The sequence below is a fragment of the Cladophialophora yegresii genome, assembly GCF_000585515.1.
Source record: "Cladophialophora yegresii CBS 114405 chromosome Unknown aczIN-supercont1.2, whole genome shotgun sequence".
Lineage (NCBI taxonomy): Eukaryota > Fungi > Ascomycota > Eurotiomycetes > Chaetothyriales > Herpotrichiellaceae > Cladophialophora > Cladophialophora yegresii.
Window position 1 is genome coordinate 4,197,808 of NW_006913046.1, and position 15,012 is coordinate 4,212,819.

General features: G+C 54.1%; 6 protein-coding genes across 6 annotated transcripts; 3 read left to right on the top strand and 3 right to left on the bottom strand.

The window, feature by feature from the left end:
- Nucleotides 1-3,047: 3,047 nt before the first annotated feature.
- A1O7_03428 (uncharacterized protein) lies at nucleotides 3,048-3,468 on the top strand (the record flags this gene model as incomplete). Its single annotated transcript, XM_007757448.1, has 2 exons — nucleotides 3,048-3,302; nucleotides 3,358-3,468. The coding sequence occupies 2 exons, from the start codon at nucleotides 3,048-3,050 to the stop codon at nucleotides 3,466-3,468; spliced, it is 366 nt and encodes a 121-aa protein (XP_007755638.1).
- Nucleotides 3,469-3,711: 243 nt separating this feature from the next.
- A1O7_03429 (uncharacterized protein) lies at nucleotides 3,712-4,781 on the bottom strand (the record flags this gene model as incomplete). The annotated part of the gene is made up of 6 exons (XM_007757449.1): nucleotides 3,712-3,799; nucleotides 3,866-4,257; nucleotides 4,342-4,395; nucleotides 4,462-4,552; nucleotides 4,623-4,634; nucleotides 4,699-4,781. 6 exons carry the CDS (start codon nucleotides 4,779-4,781, stop codon nucleotides 3,712-3,714), a joined length of 720 nt encoding a protein of 239 aa, XP_007755639.1.
- A 1,124-nt stretch (nucleotides 4,782-5,905) lies between these two features.
- Nucleotides 5,906-7,813, top strand: A1O7_03430 (uncharacterized protein; the record flags this gene model as incomplete). Its single annotated transcript, XM_007757450.1, has 2 exons — nucleotides 5,906-6,321; nucleotides 6,382-7,813. 2 exons carry the CDS (start codon nucleotides 5,906-5,908, stop codon nucleotides 7,811-7,813), a joined length of 1,848 nt encoding a protein of 615 aa, XP_007755640.1.
- Nucleotides 7,814-8,466: 653 nt separating this feature from the next.
- On the top strand, nucleotides 8,467-9,375 carry A1O7_03431 (nascent polypeptide-associated complex subunit beta; the record flags this gene model as incomplete). The annotated part of the gene is made up of 3 exons (XM_007757451.1): nucleotides 8,467-8,512; nucleotides 8,748-8,912; nucleotides 9,113-9,375. 3 exons carry the CDS (start codon nucleotides 8,467-8,469, stop codon nucleotides 9,373-9,375), a joined length of 474 nt encoding a protein of 157 aa, XP_007755641.1.
- A 698-nt stretch (nucleotides 9,376-10,073) lies between these two features.
- Nucleotides 10,074-11,630, bottom strand: A1O7_03432 (uncharacterized protein; the record flags this gene model as incomplete). The annotated part of the gene is made up of 2 exons (XM_007757452.1): nucleotides 10,074-11,448; nucleotides 11,548-11,630. 2 exons carry the CDS (start codon nucleotides 11,628-11,630, stop codon nucleotides 10,074-10,076), a joined length of 1,458 nt encoding a protein of 485 aa, XP_007755642.1.
- A 504-nt stretch (nucleotides 11,631-12,134) lies between these two features.
- Nucleotides 12,135-14,369, bottom strand: A1O7_03433 (uncharacterized protein; the record flags this gene model as incomplete). Its single annotated transcript, XM_007757453.1, has 7 exons — nucleotides 12,135-12,483; nucleotides 12,545-13,000; nucleotides 13,054-13,370; nucleotides 13,442-13,501; nucleotides 13,555-13,920; nucleotides 13,983-14,035; nucleotides 14,204-14,369. The coding sequence occupies 7 exons, from the start codon at nucleotides 14,367-14,369 to the stop codon at nucleotides 12,135-12,137; spliced, it is 1,767 nt and encodes a 588-aa protein (XP_007755643.1).
- Between the last annotated feature and the right edge of the window lie 643 nt (nucleotides 14,370-15,012).

Sequence of the window (15,012 nt, forward strand, 5' to 3'; positions counted from 1 at the left end):
TTCTTACGGTCCAAGTCGCAGTGGAGTTCTCCCGATCTGGTCAAAATCTTTACTGCCGGCCTGGTTTATCGGTGCTCTTGTCGCTTCTGGTATGTCGCGAAGGAATATTTACAGGACGTGGGGGCCTCCAGTTTTCACGGATAGGTATGTCACAGTCCCCGGTTTCTTGTTGCTGCTGCTTTGGAGTTGGCGGCCTTTTCACGCGCGGGTTGTGGTTTGTCGTCTGTTCTCGGTGTCGCCTTGGGATCAGAGTTTTTGGGGTTTTTGCGATTGCACTTTTCCAGAGATCCAGTTGGTGCTGTCGGCTCGTCGTTCAGTCACGTCCAGAACCGGTCTAGAGCTCCGTGTAGAGGTCGAAGGGAACAGGATGAGTATGGTATAGAAGTAATAAGTGTAGATTTTCTGTTCTTGGCCCCTAAGCTATAGAAATCGGTGGTGAAAAGAGAGATGGATTGTAGAAGGTGGACGAGCGGAGGCAAAAGTGTGGGGAAGCTGGGTTTTGTCTTTGTTCGCTGGTCAGCACGTAGCCGAAACTTCTTGACGTTGCTTTGGTCCGGGACTGAACTATCTTTCTGTTCTCGTAAGCGGTCAAGAGAGAAGAGTCGCAATCGTGGGTCAAGGCCGGCAGTCTTTTCGTAGTAGTGGGAGCAGAGGCGCGGCAGGCCAAGTATCACGGTCAATGAGGCTTTGGGAGAAGAGTTCGACAGGTTCCTGCGATCGAGTCACCAAGGAGACCCCAGAAGTGGAGTTTCGAGATCTGTTCAAAGGAGTAAAAATATGAGGGCTAGGAGCAAAGAGCAAGCTCAGGCCTTGTCTTGGGATGAGAGTTCTGCTCTGAGCCGGAAGTAGTGTGTATCGGTGGTTCGCGATGGAGAAGATGGATAGACTCGGATGGAATGATGGGAGGTTAGTAGTGTGCCTTTCGAGGCTCGGACCACAGGCTATGCCTCGTCTAGCAGGACAATAAGGTATGGGGCTTGCAGTAAGAGGCGAAAAGGCATGATGGCATCATGCCACAGTGGTGAGGCCCATGGTCGTGCAGTTTTTGGGACGGCGTGCCACGCTGTGTTCGGCAGGATCTATGGCTCGGCGGGCGCAAGGTGGAAAACACGAACACGAAGAGGGCTAAAAATGTAGTTCGTCAGTAGGACGGTCGAAAGACTCAGCCAGAATTGAATTATTCGCTCCGAGCACGATGGCGTGCGAGATACCTTGTCCACAGGCCACCGGACTCGTTGGGGTGGGAGAGAATGAGGGGAAAGTTCTTATGGGATGGAAATCCCACCGAGGGGCCATTGTCCATCGAACTGCATGGTGCGTGTGGAGAAGAGCCTATCGGGGGCGAAGCAAGGCCGATGCGAGGATGACAGAAAACAGCAGCGTTGAGTCTAGTCGTGAGCGGTGGGGTCCGACCCTTCGCGAAGGAGAGGGATATCTTTGCATTTAAATGCAGCTTTGTCCCTGGACTCCCTGTAAAAGAATACTAGAGAGGAAAGCCAAAGGAGATCTTATCCTGAAACTGAGGAGGTTCGACTGATGCGGGCGATGATCGAGTCGTGGTACTGTACACTGTAAGCATTGCAGGCTTGGGTGGAGTCGGCGGATTCTGTGCGTTCAGCGTCCCACGTTGAATGCTATCGTCGATATGGTTATGAGATATATTTATTGTTAGTCAGTCAAGCCGGTGTGGTCGCTCGTGACATTTGTGTGACATCAATTGTCGAAACCCCTCCCGGCAGGCGACATGTGCCCTGCAAGCTGTGGGATGGGGCCTCGATCGGCTGTGTTACACGGACGACTGACCATCTCCAGTGAGGTTGTTCTCACCCTCAACGGGTGCAGCCACTGATCGCCTGCGGCAAGATATTTCTACCCGCAAGAGGCAAACTGGGCAAGTCATATCGCAGACTTCTTGGGGCGCTGTGGGGGCCGAGAAGGCAGAGGTTGTGAGCCTGAAGGAGTGTGCCGAGGATCGGTACGGAGTACGGAGGGAAATGATTGCTCAATTGAGTTTCGCGCGAGATGAAGCGGACATGTCCAGACAAGGCTGGGGCTCCGACGGATACCAGTGGTGACCGGTCTGAGAGATGAGAGAGCTGGACGACGGGCTTGGGTGAAGAGCGAGGAGCAGAGGAGGGAGCGGTCACAAGCAAAGCCCGAAAGAGAAGAGGGAGTTTCGTCTGATTGCACATCTTCACATTGCACCTTCCTGCAAGTATCGTTCTTACTGTGTCTCGTGCACCGCCTCTTATTAGATCGCCGCAGTTGGGCAGCCACTAATTATAGTGTAGCTTTGTACCTCTTCAGGGATACGTTTGCGCTGCCGTTCATGTATCAACATCATATGAATGCATGTAAGCACGAACAATGGAAGCTGAATTATCCCAAGCCCGTTCCGCAGGATTCTTTGCTCGAGCTGACCACGAACCGCCTGGTATGTCGAACCAGACGGCGGATTGATTCCAAACTCAACAAACATGCCCAGTCTCCCAGCCTTATCATCCCTTATCGGGAGACTGACATGTGCTGATTGGCCCTTGTCTCTTCATCCCACTTACCCCTCTAGGCCTCGCGGTGAGTTTCCATTCGTTCTCGTTAATCATCTTCGAGCTTTACCATCTCGGGCATCTTTGTCCCTCCACACTGAACAATCATAACTTACCTTCTAATCTGTCCTTTACTTCTGCGGACCGGCGACTGGCTCGAATCCACAGGCTCTGACACAGAGCAGCAAACATGCAATCTGATACGTCGAAGCGCGGGGCTTTGCTGAGGCATTGTCCTCAACCGCGTTGTTTGATGTTGGATAACTCCTAGCTGACGACTGGGGCAACAGCCGACACGGCAAAATGTACATGGTAGGTAGTGGGAGGTGAGCGATCTCAGAAATATAACTTGTCGAGCTTCGCGTCCTGTCCCTGGACGAACATCTACCAGTCTGCAGTCTTCTCTTTTACCCAACTCTGTGCGCCTTTCTTCAAGCGACGCCTGCACCATTCAGCAAACTCACCTCAATCCCGACAGCAGCTCCAGCAGCATCAGCAAGGATGGGCTCCACACCAGCATTCACTCACTTCTCCAAAGTCCAATCCGAATTCAAGCCTCCTTTGATTGCCAACGAGAACGCTTACCTTGGCGACGTTGCAAGCAGCGAGAAGGTCGACCCTGAGAAGCCCATCAGCTGCGGCATCTACAGACTCGAAAAGGGCACTCCTCTCGTTTACACTTATACATACCATGAGATGAAGATTATCCTGGAAGGAGAATTCGACATCAGTGATGAGACCGGTCAATCCGTTCACGTAAGCACCTACTCCCAATAGAGATCGTTGACATCCTCACTGACTCCAAATCTAGGCCGTTGCTGGTGATGTCTTCTATTTCCCCAAAGGCTCAGTCATCACCTTCAAGACCAACACTTACGGCCTCGCCTTCTACACTGGTCAGCGGAAGGAGGATGCTGCATAAACGTGACATAGCGGGATGCGGAAATCGCATCGAGGTCAGGAGACCCGAAAGAGGAAATAGTTTATAACAAAAGACCACCTGTTGAACCCCTATTGTCTGGCCACCAGAATGCAGTCTATGCTTTCTTCGCCTTTTCGCGCCGAGCCTGTGACCTTCCAGTGAGCGCACATGCAGTAAGAATCAACAACATCACCAGGCCGAGCATCAGCCAGGAGTGTCTTTGCTTCGCAAGGAGTCATCTAGTCAAAGCGACTCGCTTGCGGGAAGACACTTCTTGATGAACTCCTCCAGATCATCAATTTCCTCTGGAACAGCTGAATGAGGCAAGCCACTGCGCAAATGCTGTCAGCCAGCAAACCCCCGTAGATCTTGGCCCGGGTGGATGAGGAGCACTTACCGGTACGTCTTGAACTCGACCTTGTGGCCTAATTCCTTCCTCAGCACCTCCGCAGTCTGTTGTCCCCATGTGTACTTGACGACCTCATCTGCATCACCGTGGCCCATGAAGAAAGGTGTATCTTTGTTTGCTTCGTTTGCTTCTTTCGCAAAGTCCTTGATCTTGTCGCCCAGAACCAAGTAGCAGCTCAGCCCAAACACTCCACCCAGCTTGTGCGGTGTGGTGGCGCCCGTGAAGAGGGACATGGCGCCGCCTTGTGAAAATCCCCCCAAGATTATTCGATTCGACGGAATGCCCGCCTCGATCTCGTCAGTGATGAGTTTGGTGAACGTGGTACGTGAGCGCAGGATGCCGGGCTCGTCGTGAGCTTGCTTCAGATCGGAGAAGTCGGTCTAGACGCGTCCAGTGTCTCATCAGCCGTTGCTGTCCTCGAAGCGCTTGCTGAAACCAGGTATACGCAGGGTAGGAGTGCAAACATCTTCGCGGCGCCTTACGATATCGTACCAACCGGGCATACGCATGCCAAAATTCTACCGGCCTCATTAGCTGATTTGCGCCCGCCTCCTGCTCCCCTCCAGAGCACACCAGCGACATACCACTGTGATGGGGATATTCGGTGCATTGGGGAAGACGAATTTGACGTCCTCAAACTTTCCACGCCGTCTCCAGGTTTCAGCCAGTGATACCCTGCGTCCAGTGAGCCCGTGGCCGCTCCACGCCCGGGACCGCCGTATGGTTCCAGTAGAACGCGACTCACCAGCCTGCTCCGCTGCATGTCTCGCGTCAGCGTTGTGGATCTTTCTCTTTTGCAAGCTGAGCTTCAATATGCCCACCTGTCGCCTAATCCGTGTGCCATGATCACCGTCGCAGTATGCTTCTTGAGAGCAGGGACGATCAGGGCATGCTTTCCCGCCATTTTTGGACCAAGAATGAGACTTCGGAGAACGGAGTATAGGGTGGAAGACCGGCAGTGATTATGCCAGGATTGTTTCAGTAACGTGAACGCAGGCCGATGAGGGCAGAGTTAATTACTGCGAACAGCAAGCCAACATTGACTGCGCACGACTGCGATATGGTGCCACTCTACTTCGTACAGTTCGGGGAACCGAGGTTTGTCCGGCCAGTCACCCCAATTATCCCGCGCTTATAAGCACGTGACGAGCTACTGTAAGAACTCGGCCGCTTGAATCTGGAATTGATGACTTGGCTCAATTTCGACTCAGCCTCAGCTTCACCTGCTCGGCCTGTTTGCCTGATCAGGCCGCTGCTCACCTTCCTCTCCACCTATTCACGAATAAATCGCGGTTGCGATGGCTCTTTACTTCGAGATGCGGCATCAATCGTCGCTCGGGGTAACCTCACCCGGTGATGATCCATGAGACCACCATGGCCAGACTCTTCTTGTTCTTCATTAACCTCGAGTTGCCTGTTTCGGCCCTGAAGCCTTAGCAACCAAGCAGCATGCACAACTATAGACACGGGCATCACTCTGTCCGGCTTATTGTTTATGAATTCCTTGCAAGATGGGCATTTGTAAAACCTGCATATTGCTATGGTTTTGTGCCCCACAGCGTGGATTTGCGCTCTACGCGAATACGGGGTTTGAAGGCGCCACCCAGCCGCCCACCCGCATCCGCAACGCTGGGACTGCGAACGAAGAAAATACTAGGTATATAGGTATTCATGCAGCTTGCTCCTTCCCTAACAGAAATTCCTATCAGGGCACCCAACAGGTTTCTCCTTCGACTCCGTGGCTCTCCTTCGACTGTATCGGCCCATTTTGCCTTGCAGTCAGCCTTTTTCGGCCCCAATACTGAGCCAGTTCATTTGTGGCGTTCTATCGATGAGACAGGGCTTGCGCTATGCTGAATATGAATCACGCTGCCTCTTTCCGACCTCAGCCTCAATGCAGCACCTCATGCGGAGGTGCACTCGTTCACTCGCAGCCAGGAGCTCTTTCGTACACAAAAGGCTGTGTGTGCGCACTGCTGGAGGCTCTCGGCCTGTGTGACGGCGGATCCCACTAGCCCTCCAGCAGAGATGGCGCTTGACCCGCTTTCCATCGCAGCAGCATGCACGGGCTTGCTATCGAGCATTGCGAGACTCTCACTCGACGTCCGATCGTTTATAAGTCGAATGCAGGAGACTGCTCACGATTTGGCTGGCGTATTGAAAGAGCTCTCTTCGCTTGATCTTTGTCTAGATACGTTAAGCAAAGATGCTATGGTCGCCTCACAGCGCATGCCAGAGCCACTTAAGCACAGAATCTTGCTCGTGCTCGGCAACATTACCGAAGTGTTCAAGGATATACAAGCCGCCTTGCACAGCTACTCTCCAACTAAGCTTGGTAGCTCGATCCGATGGTCGTCCTACGGTCACGAGGACATGAACAAGCTCCGATCTAGGTTGGAGTCTCACAAGGCCTCTTTGGAGATAACACTGGCTCTCTTGAACCTGTAAGTGGCCAATAACGGTGAATGCCTCTTCGGTGGGCTTTCCGACTAAAAGGACACAAGGTCCATCAGCACGGCCATCAAGGACGATACCTCGGTCATCAAAAATAATTTGCAGGATAATGCCGTCACCCTTGAGCAAATAGCTCAAGCTCTAGCTGAACTGCCTCAAAGAATCGCTGCTCAATTACAAAGAGGAGTGAATGGTGGACCCATTTTATCCTCCAGCACAATCCAGGACGGAATGTTTTCGATGCCGCTATCATTGATATCAGAGGGATCAATTATCGAGTCTGCGCGCACGCTTGAAAACCTGTTTCCACCCGAAACCTCTGGCAATCGCAGGCAGGTCGACCAGGGCACGCAGCCAGCGAACAGTGAGAAGATGAAGGAGGGGAAGGAGGAGGAGAGAAAGAAGAGAGCCACAGTCGCAGAAACTGGTCTAACTCGTGATGCTTTGAGACAGCACGACACGGATAACATCCTGAATGAGCGAGATACGCAACCCGAGAACCTGCAGCCGCTCGGCACCCCCAACGAGGGCAGGCAATCCTATGGGAGCACGCAGAATTCGAATGAGGAGAAGAACAAGAAGAAGGGTGTTACACGCAGAAGAGCTCACAAAAAGTCACCCGCTCATAGAAGGCTCTCCAATGCAAGGCAGTACGACACCGACGATACCCTAGGTGAACAAGACATGGAGGCCGAAAACATATTTCTGCGGGTACCTCGTAACGAGCGCGGGCAGGTCAATGCGAGTACGCAGTCTCCGAACGGCGAGAAGAGAGCCTCACAGGCATCTATTCTGATTCAAGGTCTTCTGAGGCAGCAGCGTGCGGAGACAGATCGTCACCGCTCGCCGCCGCGTCGAAAGCAAACGATCAGGAAAAGAGGCAACGACGGTCACAATCCGCCGGATAGTCCTGTACCTCTGGAGCCACCATCGATGCGGCCATCTTCTGTCCTCTCTCCCGAAGCACGAAAAATGATAAGAGAGACCGTGGCGCGTGCCGCAAAGCAGGGGAAGCTGGGACGGTTTCCTCCCAGTGCTGATCACGAGAATGCTGAGGCAAACCACCCAGAGCCGCAGAAGGGTCGTGAGGTACAAGAGGAGGCAAACTTGAACGATGTGAAAAACAACGGAACAGTGCTTGCGGGTAGCACTGGCAGAGACACAGACTCGACACGCCCTAATGGTGAATTCGACCGCAACAACACGGAGGACGAAGGTCCCGCACTTATACCACGTCAAGACGATGGAGACCAGAGCGCTCAGCCGTCCGCTGATGCCAAAAAAATGGCGCAGCCCCTCAGGATATCAGAGCTGTGGAAAACCCCAACAACTCCGGTCACGCCAGAACTACAGCCATCCGCCGAAGAGAGCGTTCGCCGGGCTGCGCTGCGGCGAAGGGGTCCCTCGTTCAAAGATCTTCGAGCTCAGGCCAGGCAACAGACGCTAGCAGAGGCTCTGGATCAAGATATTCTCGTGGTATGAGCACCTCAACCTCGGCCGGAGGCTCCCAGCGAACAAGAATTAGTCGCTCTCACGGTTGTAGGCCTGTTGTTTGTTGGCAAAAGAGTCCTAGAGGACGTCGAGATGCCGTACCAGAACAGTAACTGCCGCGTGCAGACCTCTCTGCTTCCTGGGGTTCATTCGCGTATCTCTAGTCGAGCACCCCCATAATTGACCTGAGTCCGTAAATGCGTTCAGTCGTTCGTGCCTGAGCAATCGTGAGCGTACATGTGTACACAGTAGGCACGAGGATCGGAATTCGGGAAAAAACCATCCCGCCCGCACCCGAGGTTAATCCGCACAATGCCAAGACTTTTATAGAGGCCCGGAACACAAACCACTGACATCGACCACTTACGGGCAGCACTGAGACTCAGTCGGACGAACCCATCATTTCCCCTCCGCAGGTTCCAATCCGTGCACATCCAGGACGCAAAGGCTTTGATTCCAAGCTTTTGCTGAACCTATATTCCCCGCCCTCTGTGGTGGCACTCGTTCTGTTCACATCCTGCTCGAGGCTTCGGAGCGGCGATCGAGATTGCGTGTCTGCCCGTGTGTGCTCTTGACTCCCGCTCTGCACAACAACAGCCCGGCTTGATTTGAGTTGAGTTGAGCTCGGCTCCCCCACAGCAAAGATGGACCAGGAGAAGCTCAAGCGCATGCAGGCGCAGGTGCGAATCGGTATGTCTTCCTAGCCGTTGTGAAAGGCCGTGCGGTTTCCATAGAGCAGCTTGAACTGATGATTGCGTTCCGCAGGGTATGTTCTGTCCGCCAACCGTGACGTGATGTTTATGTGATGTGGTGTCCGCGTATGCGAGCAAGCACATCCCCCAAACTCACGTCCTCCCCAAGCTCAATCCAAGCTCGAGCTCAAGCACCAAAACTAACGTTGACGTGACCGCACATAGCGGAAAAGGCACACCCCGGCGCAAGACCAAGAAGGTGCACAAGAGCAGTGGGACGGACGACAAGAAGCTGCAGACGACTCTCAAAAAGATGAACGTCCAGCCCATCCAGGCGATCGAGGAGGTCAACATGTTCAAGGAGGACGGGAATGTGATACATTTCGCGGCGCCCAAGGGTACGTTCAGCCCCCTCCGAGCAAAAGCACAGCAACAGCTCCTCGCAGTATTCCCAGTGTCAGACAGCAGGCCAGGCCGGGGCTGGGCAAGATATGAGACGAGAGATGCCCCGAAACTGGGCTATCTCCAAATATGCACAAAACATGCCCTGCGAGGCGTAGTACATGACATCTTTGCTAACATGTTTCCCACGCTACAGTCCACGCCTCGGTCCCCTCCAACACATTCGCCATCTACGGCAACGGCGAGGACAAGGAACTGACGGAGCTGGTGCCGGGCATCCTCAACCAGCTCGGCCCGGACAGCCTCGCCTCGTTACGCCGTCTCGCCGAGTCGTACCAGTCGCTGCAGAAGAAGGAAGGCGAGGGCAAGGAAGGCGAGAAGAAGGAGGGTGATGACGATGACGACGACGAGATCCCCGACCTGGTCGAGGGCGAGAATTTTGAGGGCAAGGTCGAGTAGGAAGGAGAAAAGAGAGGATCTTCGATTGGGGTGTCTGAGGTGTGAGGTGTGAGGTTTGAGCCTGCTAAGGCGGTTCAAGGCGATGCGATGCGCTGGGCGAAATGAAAAGCATTGAACACAATCCTTGTGGCGTGCTGGGCAAGTATGCATGCGTGTATATCCTTGGGTTGCCACTGAGGAGGGGGCTTCCAAAAAAAAGCCTCTGTCTGTACCATGGGGTGACAGTTGTGCCTGAGAGCAAGGGGGGCGGAGAGGCAATGAGACCGCATCGCGTTTCCCACGCTTCTCTTCGCTCTGCCTACCAGACCGGCGTGGAAGCTACAGTAACTGGCTAGCACTCAGACAGAGAACGCACAATCACCACCAAAAGAATGCAATGACTTGAATCGATGGGCCAAATGTGCTGGGTCACACAGTCCACCAGCCAGCCCGCCGGTATGATTGTGATTGTGAGGCTCTCTGATCAGTGTTGCGAGGCTACCTCTCTGCGAATTCGCCGGCGGTTGTACATGTGAACGTGGCGTCGGCTGAACCAAGGTCAGAGTTGCTGTAATGCTGCATCCAACGCCGTCGCTTGTGCAGGTGCTAATGTGGATCAATCCCACATGCTCGATTGAAGAGCCGGGCAGCAACCGCCATGGTCGTGATATTTTACGCGATTCTTTCCCCAGCGCCGCTCGTACAGCTCGACGCTCCTTTCAGTCATCCTTCAACCCGCAGAAATCCGTCCCAAACCAGCCATCAACACCGTGCCAAAAGCTCCAATACCAGCCATTCCCCGGATCCCAAGTGCCGTCATCCTTTAACAAGGGCCCTTCTCCAATGACGTCCCCTTTCCTCTGCGCTTCTTTCCCAGCAACTCCTGGCACCGTGCCTGCTAGGGCCGTGGTCGTGCTGCTGCTAGACACAAAGTACGACACGATCGGCAAGCTCCTCAAGACGCGCTCTGCGAACGTCGGCTGCGGGGGGAGGGCCTCGGAGATGGGTCGTAATCTGGCCTTCTTGACGGACGTGATGTGCGTCATGTATTCCGAGTTGTTGTGCTGGATGAGAGAGCGGTCCTGGCTTGGCAGCTGGGGCACGGAGCGAGAGCGCAGACCTTGCTGTGGCGTGGTGGGGCTTAATTGCTGTTGGAATGCCTGAGGAGCCTCGTCGATCCCGGTGGCAGTTGCTGAAGAGGCGGTCGTGGAGTCCCAGGAGGCGTCGTCCTCGTCGTCAGGCTGACCGTACTGTACATCCGGCATGGTATGAGATCTCGGCAGGGTCTGCAGAGCTCGCTCGAAGCCCGCGAGGGCCGATTCTTTGCCCGAGATTGCGCGCGTCCCCTGCGCCGAACTCAGCGTTCTCGGTCTGCTGCGTCCAGGGTCCCCCCTTTTCCGCGGCGATAATTGCGGCTGTAGTAAATCTGCCTTCTCAGCACCCCAGGCCGGGCCAGCTAGAATGGGAGCATCCCCGGCGGGACCTCGCCCCTGCCACATCTCGCAGTGGACCATATGCCCATCAATCTCGATGGGGCTGTAGAAGCACGCCCGTTCCGCGGCCTGGTACGAATCAAATGTGACCTTGATCCAATGGTTGCCGCCATGGTATATCCTGCTCTTCCTGATCGCCTCGCGACTGAGATTCTGATGAACCACCACGGACGCCCGCGAGAAGCCGAGCGGCGAGTTCGAGGACAGGAACAGATTCGGGTCTTCGCGCGGGTAGTCCTCGCAGATGATCCCCGGGCAGACAATCCTCTCGAACTTGGACAGCACCTTCCACTCGGATTGCTTGCCCGCGTAGCCATAGAGCAAACATTCCGTGGGCACGGCTTCGGGCTGTATCGGTCGTTCCGCCGCGGCTACCTCGTCCGCCGAAACGGGCTTGGACGCAGCAGGTTTCCGCCTCTCTTCTTCGGCCTGTTCTTTCGCGAAGAGCCTTCCGAACTCGGCGACTGCGCTGTTCTCCTTCTGCCGGACGGGCGTGGTGCCGGTTCTGGCGCGCGGGGTCCGCGACGCGGTCGATCGTATACTCCTGTTTCGTCCGAAGGGACCGGACTCTTCGACTTGTTGGCGGGCATTGCGCGAGGAGCTGCTCGAAGAGGACGAGTCAGAGACAGGTGATTCTTGTTCAAGCGGAACGTCATCATGGTTGGTGGAGCATCGAAACATGATGGTGTGAAGAACTTACTCTGCGTAGCGGTAGCCCCAGGGCAAGGGGTCGCCTTTTGGGTCTCGCGCCCGCTCCTCTGGTAGCACCGAGTGGATCTCCATGCTTGTAGTTTGTCCCCGGGGTATCTTTGTTCGTGATCAGGAGAGGTGGCAGTCGGTATCCAGCTAGCAAACACGCATGACAGTGCGACTGAGAGCGGGTGTACGTGGCTTCTCTGTAGAGGCACAAAGGGAAAGACCGCGAATATCTGTGACGCTGTTTGTCGGTGAAGCACAATTGAAGAATAATTTATTGTTTACCTTTGGCGGCTCGTTGTCTCCGCACTTCTGCGGCAAGGCGGGACGGCACGTGACCACGCACCGAAAGGTTTCTGTCTCCTCCCCCCCGCTCTGCAAATGCCCCAGACACGGACTGGGCTGGCACAGAACACGACAAATATGATCTTCAGTTTCATTATACCTCGTAGCATTTGCTCATATCTGTCCCTCATTGACTGATGAGCGCCCTTCTGCCGAGATCACAGCCACGTGACGAGGCTAGCTCCCCTATCTAACTCCAGTCCTCGAATCACCCCAAAGTCCCTACCTACTCCAATCTTCCCTCGCTCATGAAACAGCTGTCTTCTCGACAGTCTCTTTGCTCTTCTCCTTTTGTTCTTCATGCTTCTGCTGCAGGTCCTTCAACTTCGTCTCATGCAACTTGTCGGCATTGATACCCATAGCTCTCATCCAGTCCGGGTCAATTGCTTCCGCATTCAGATACGGCGACACATCCTCCTTGTTCACAAGAGCTTTCACTGTGCCCATGCCAAGGTACGCCCACATGTTCTTCTTCGCAGGACCGAGATATTCGATGTCGAAATCCTCATAGCGTGGGGTCTTGATGGCCTCGATATAGTGCAGCGAGGACCCAGGCCAGACGGCATTGACTCGGCCTGTTTCGTTGTTCTTGTACCTGCAAGAAACGTTGAGTTAGTCCTGAAATTGAAGCCTTCGTCAACTCAAGGCTTGCTTACCATGACCGACAGTCGTCCACCCAAACGGTGTGCTTGACCCACTCCTGGCAGTGCTCATTGAACGCATCCGTCACATCCTGTTTCGGCGTAATGCTCGCAATATACTCGCTCTGGATCTTCCGGATCATCTGCAACGCATAGTACGACACATACATCAGAGGACCCATGACACTGCCATTCTCGACCGGCCAATTGGGCCCGATGAAAGTGAAGAAATTGGGGAAGTCGGGAATTCCAAGGCCAAGGTAGCCTTCGGGACAGACCTTCCACTTGTCAGCCAGCTCGACGCCGTTCTGACCCACGATAGGGAAGCGAGGACGGTAAGAAACGTCGAAGCCCGTGGCGCAGACGATCGTGTCGACTTCACGGTGGATTCCATCTTCCCCAATAACCCCGGTTTCGTCGATCTCCACCACAGGTGTGAAGTGAACGTCGACGTTCGGCTTTTGAATGGCTCTGCATCACTTGTCAGACGCAGCCAGATCCAGAACACAAGATGGAGGACTTACTCGATATACGGATCTCCAGGAGTGATTCTTCGGCACCCAATGCCGAATTTGGGGGTAAATCCCTTCAGTAGCCTCTCGTCCTTGATCATCTCGGCCATACGAGCCTTCAGCGCGGCTTGTCCCTCTGCTTGGGCTTTGGAGTTCTTGTAGAATGAGCCCCACAGCCCATTGACCTGGTCCTCGATAGATTTGGCATGCTCGACGAGCTTGTAGGGATCGCGGAACTCCTGTTTCTGCTCGTCTGTATATTCATGGTTGGCGCCGAAGTTGTTGGCGATTTGAACGAACCAGACACCTAAGAAATGCAGGTGTGTTAGCTGATTCAGGACAGCTGCTTGAAGGGGTGAAGCTCTTTCCAGCGGTATCAGAGAGACTTGCCTGTCCTCACAAAAACGTCCATGTGCTTTACGTGCGGCTGCATGGTAGGCACCGTTTGGATGCTGGAAGCCTGCATAGCGGTGTCGTTAGTGCGTCCAAATGAGAGGTAGCCAGAACCCTCACCCCTGACCCGATGACCGCAACACGATCTTGCTTCCACTGCTCGGCCTGATAATCCTTTGGCCAACGTGCAGTATGCATGATCTTTCCTTTGAACTTCTCCATGCCTTTGATGTCGGGCCACTTGAAATTGTTCAAGATACCTGTTCCGTGGAGGAGCACATGACAACGATCCTCGAAAAGACGTGTAGTCCCATCAGGGTTTTTCTGCTTTAGCTTGACCAACCATTCTCCGGTCTCCTGCTGCCAATAGCAGCCGACCACCTCGGTATCAAAAGTCATGTACTTTCTCAGGCCCCATACCTCACAGACCTTGTCGAGATACTTCCAGATATCAGGGGAGTAGGAGAAGAAGCGAGGCCAGTCAGGCTACGGAGACATCTGGTCAGAATGGTCCAGCCAAAGAACAGACTTGACCAGGTGAGACTCACGTTCAGCGCGAAAGGAAAGGTGTATGCGTGACTGGGGATATCACAAGCGCAGCCTAGTCAACACGTATTAGCAACGTCACAGCACCGAACGAAACCTGGGAGGACTGGAGCTTGGTGGCCGAGAGATGTTGCAATCTGGTAAGAAAATATCTGCCCAAATCAAAGGCTCAAGACCATCCACAAATTCCAACGGGCAGCGGATGCAGAATCAGTCAGCTCACCTGGATATCTGTTCTCCAACCAAGTGCCTCCAATATCAGGATTCTTCTCATAGATTACATGCTCCACATTCTCCAGCATCTTCTGGATGTGATAAGCGTTCATGATCCCGGTTACACCTGCGCCGATTGAGAGAACGCGAATCTTGCGCGTGTACGGCCCGTGCATGACGATATCTGATCCGTTTCGTGTCAGCGCATCCTGTCAGCACATGGGAAGCCTTGCGGCCTTGGTCGCCTGAAGCTTCGGCGGGTTGAAAAGCGGGTAGCTTGGGTGGCCAACGCCGAATCGCAATTAGGAAGTGACCCGTGAGCGCCCGCCGGACGTATTCGCATTTGAACCTCCAGTGCGTGGGGATATGAACACCACAGCCAGCAGGGTTGGCTGAAAGCTAGAAGTGTCGTGGAGAGCCTGCTTAACGAGAAGCATCAAGCAAGCGGAGCTGTTGTCGTAGAAAGAATGCTCCGATCGGAGCAGTGATATAGCCAGAGGGAGATAACAGCCACTTGCAAGACCCCAACATCGACAAAGGGAAGGATAGGGACAAACCCACCAGGGATTTCATAGCTGTCTCGGGGCACGCCATCCGTACTATAGCCATCCGTTGACCAGTTGGCCATTGAGTTGATATCCGGAGCCATCTTGAATATCGATGACAGCCCGTTTGGTAGGTTGAGCGATCGACGAGGACAAGATAAAGTATAATCAAGGTAGGGACAAGGTTGAAAGGAGGGAATATGAATCAACTGTCAAGACGGTTATAGTCGAGCAGAATTCAACCGCGACAAGACTCTCAAGTGGGAAGCCGGCG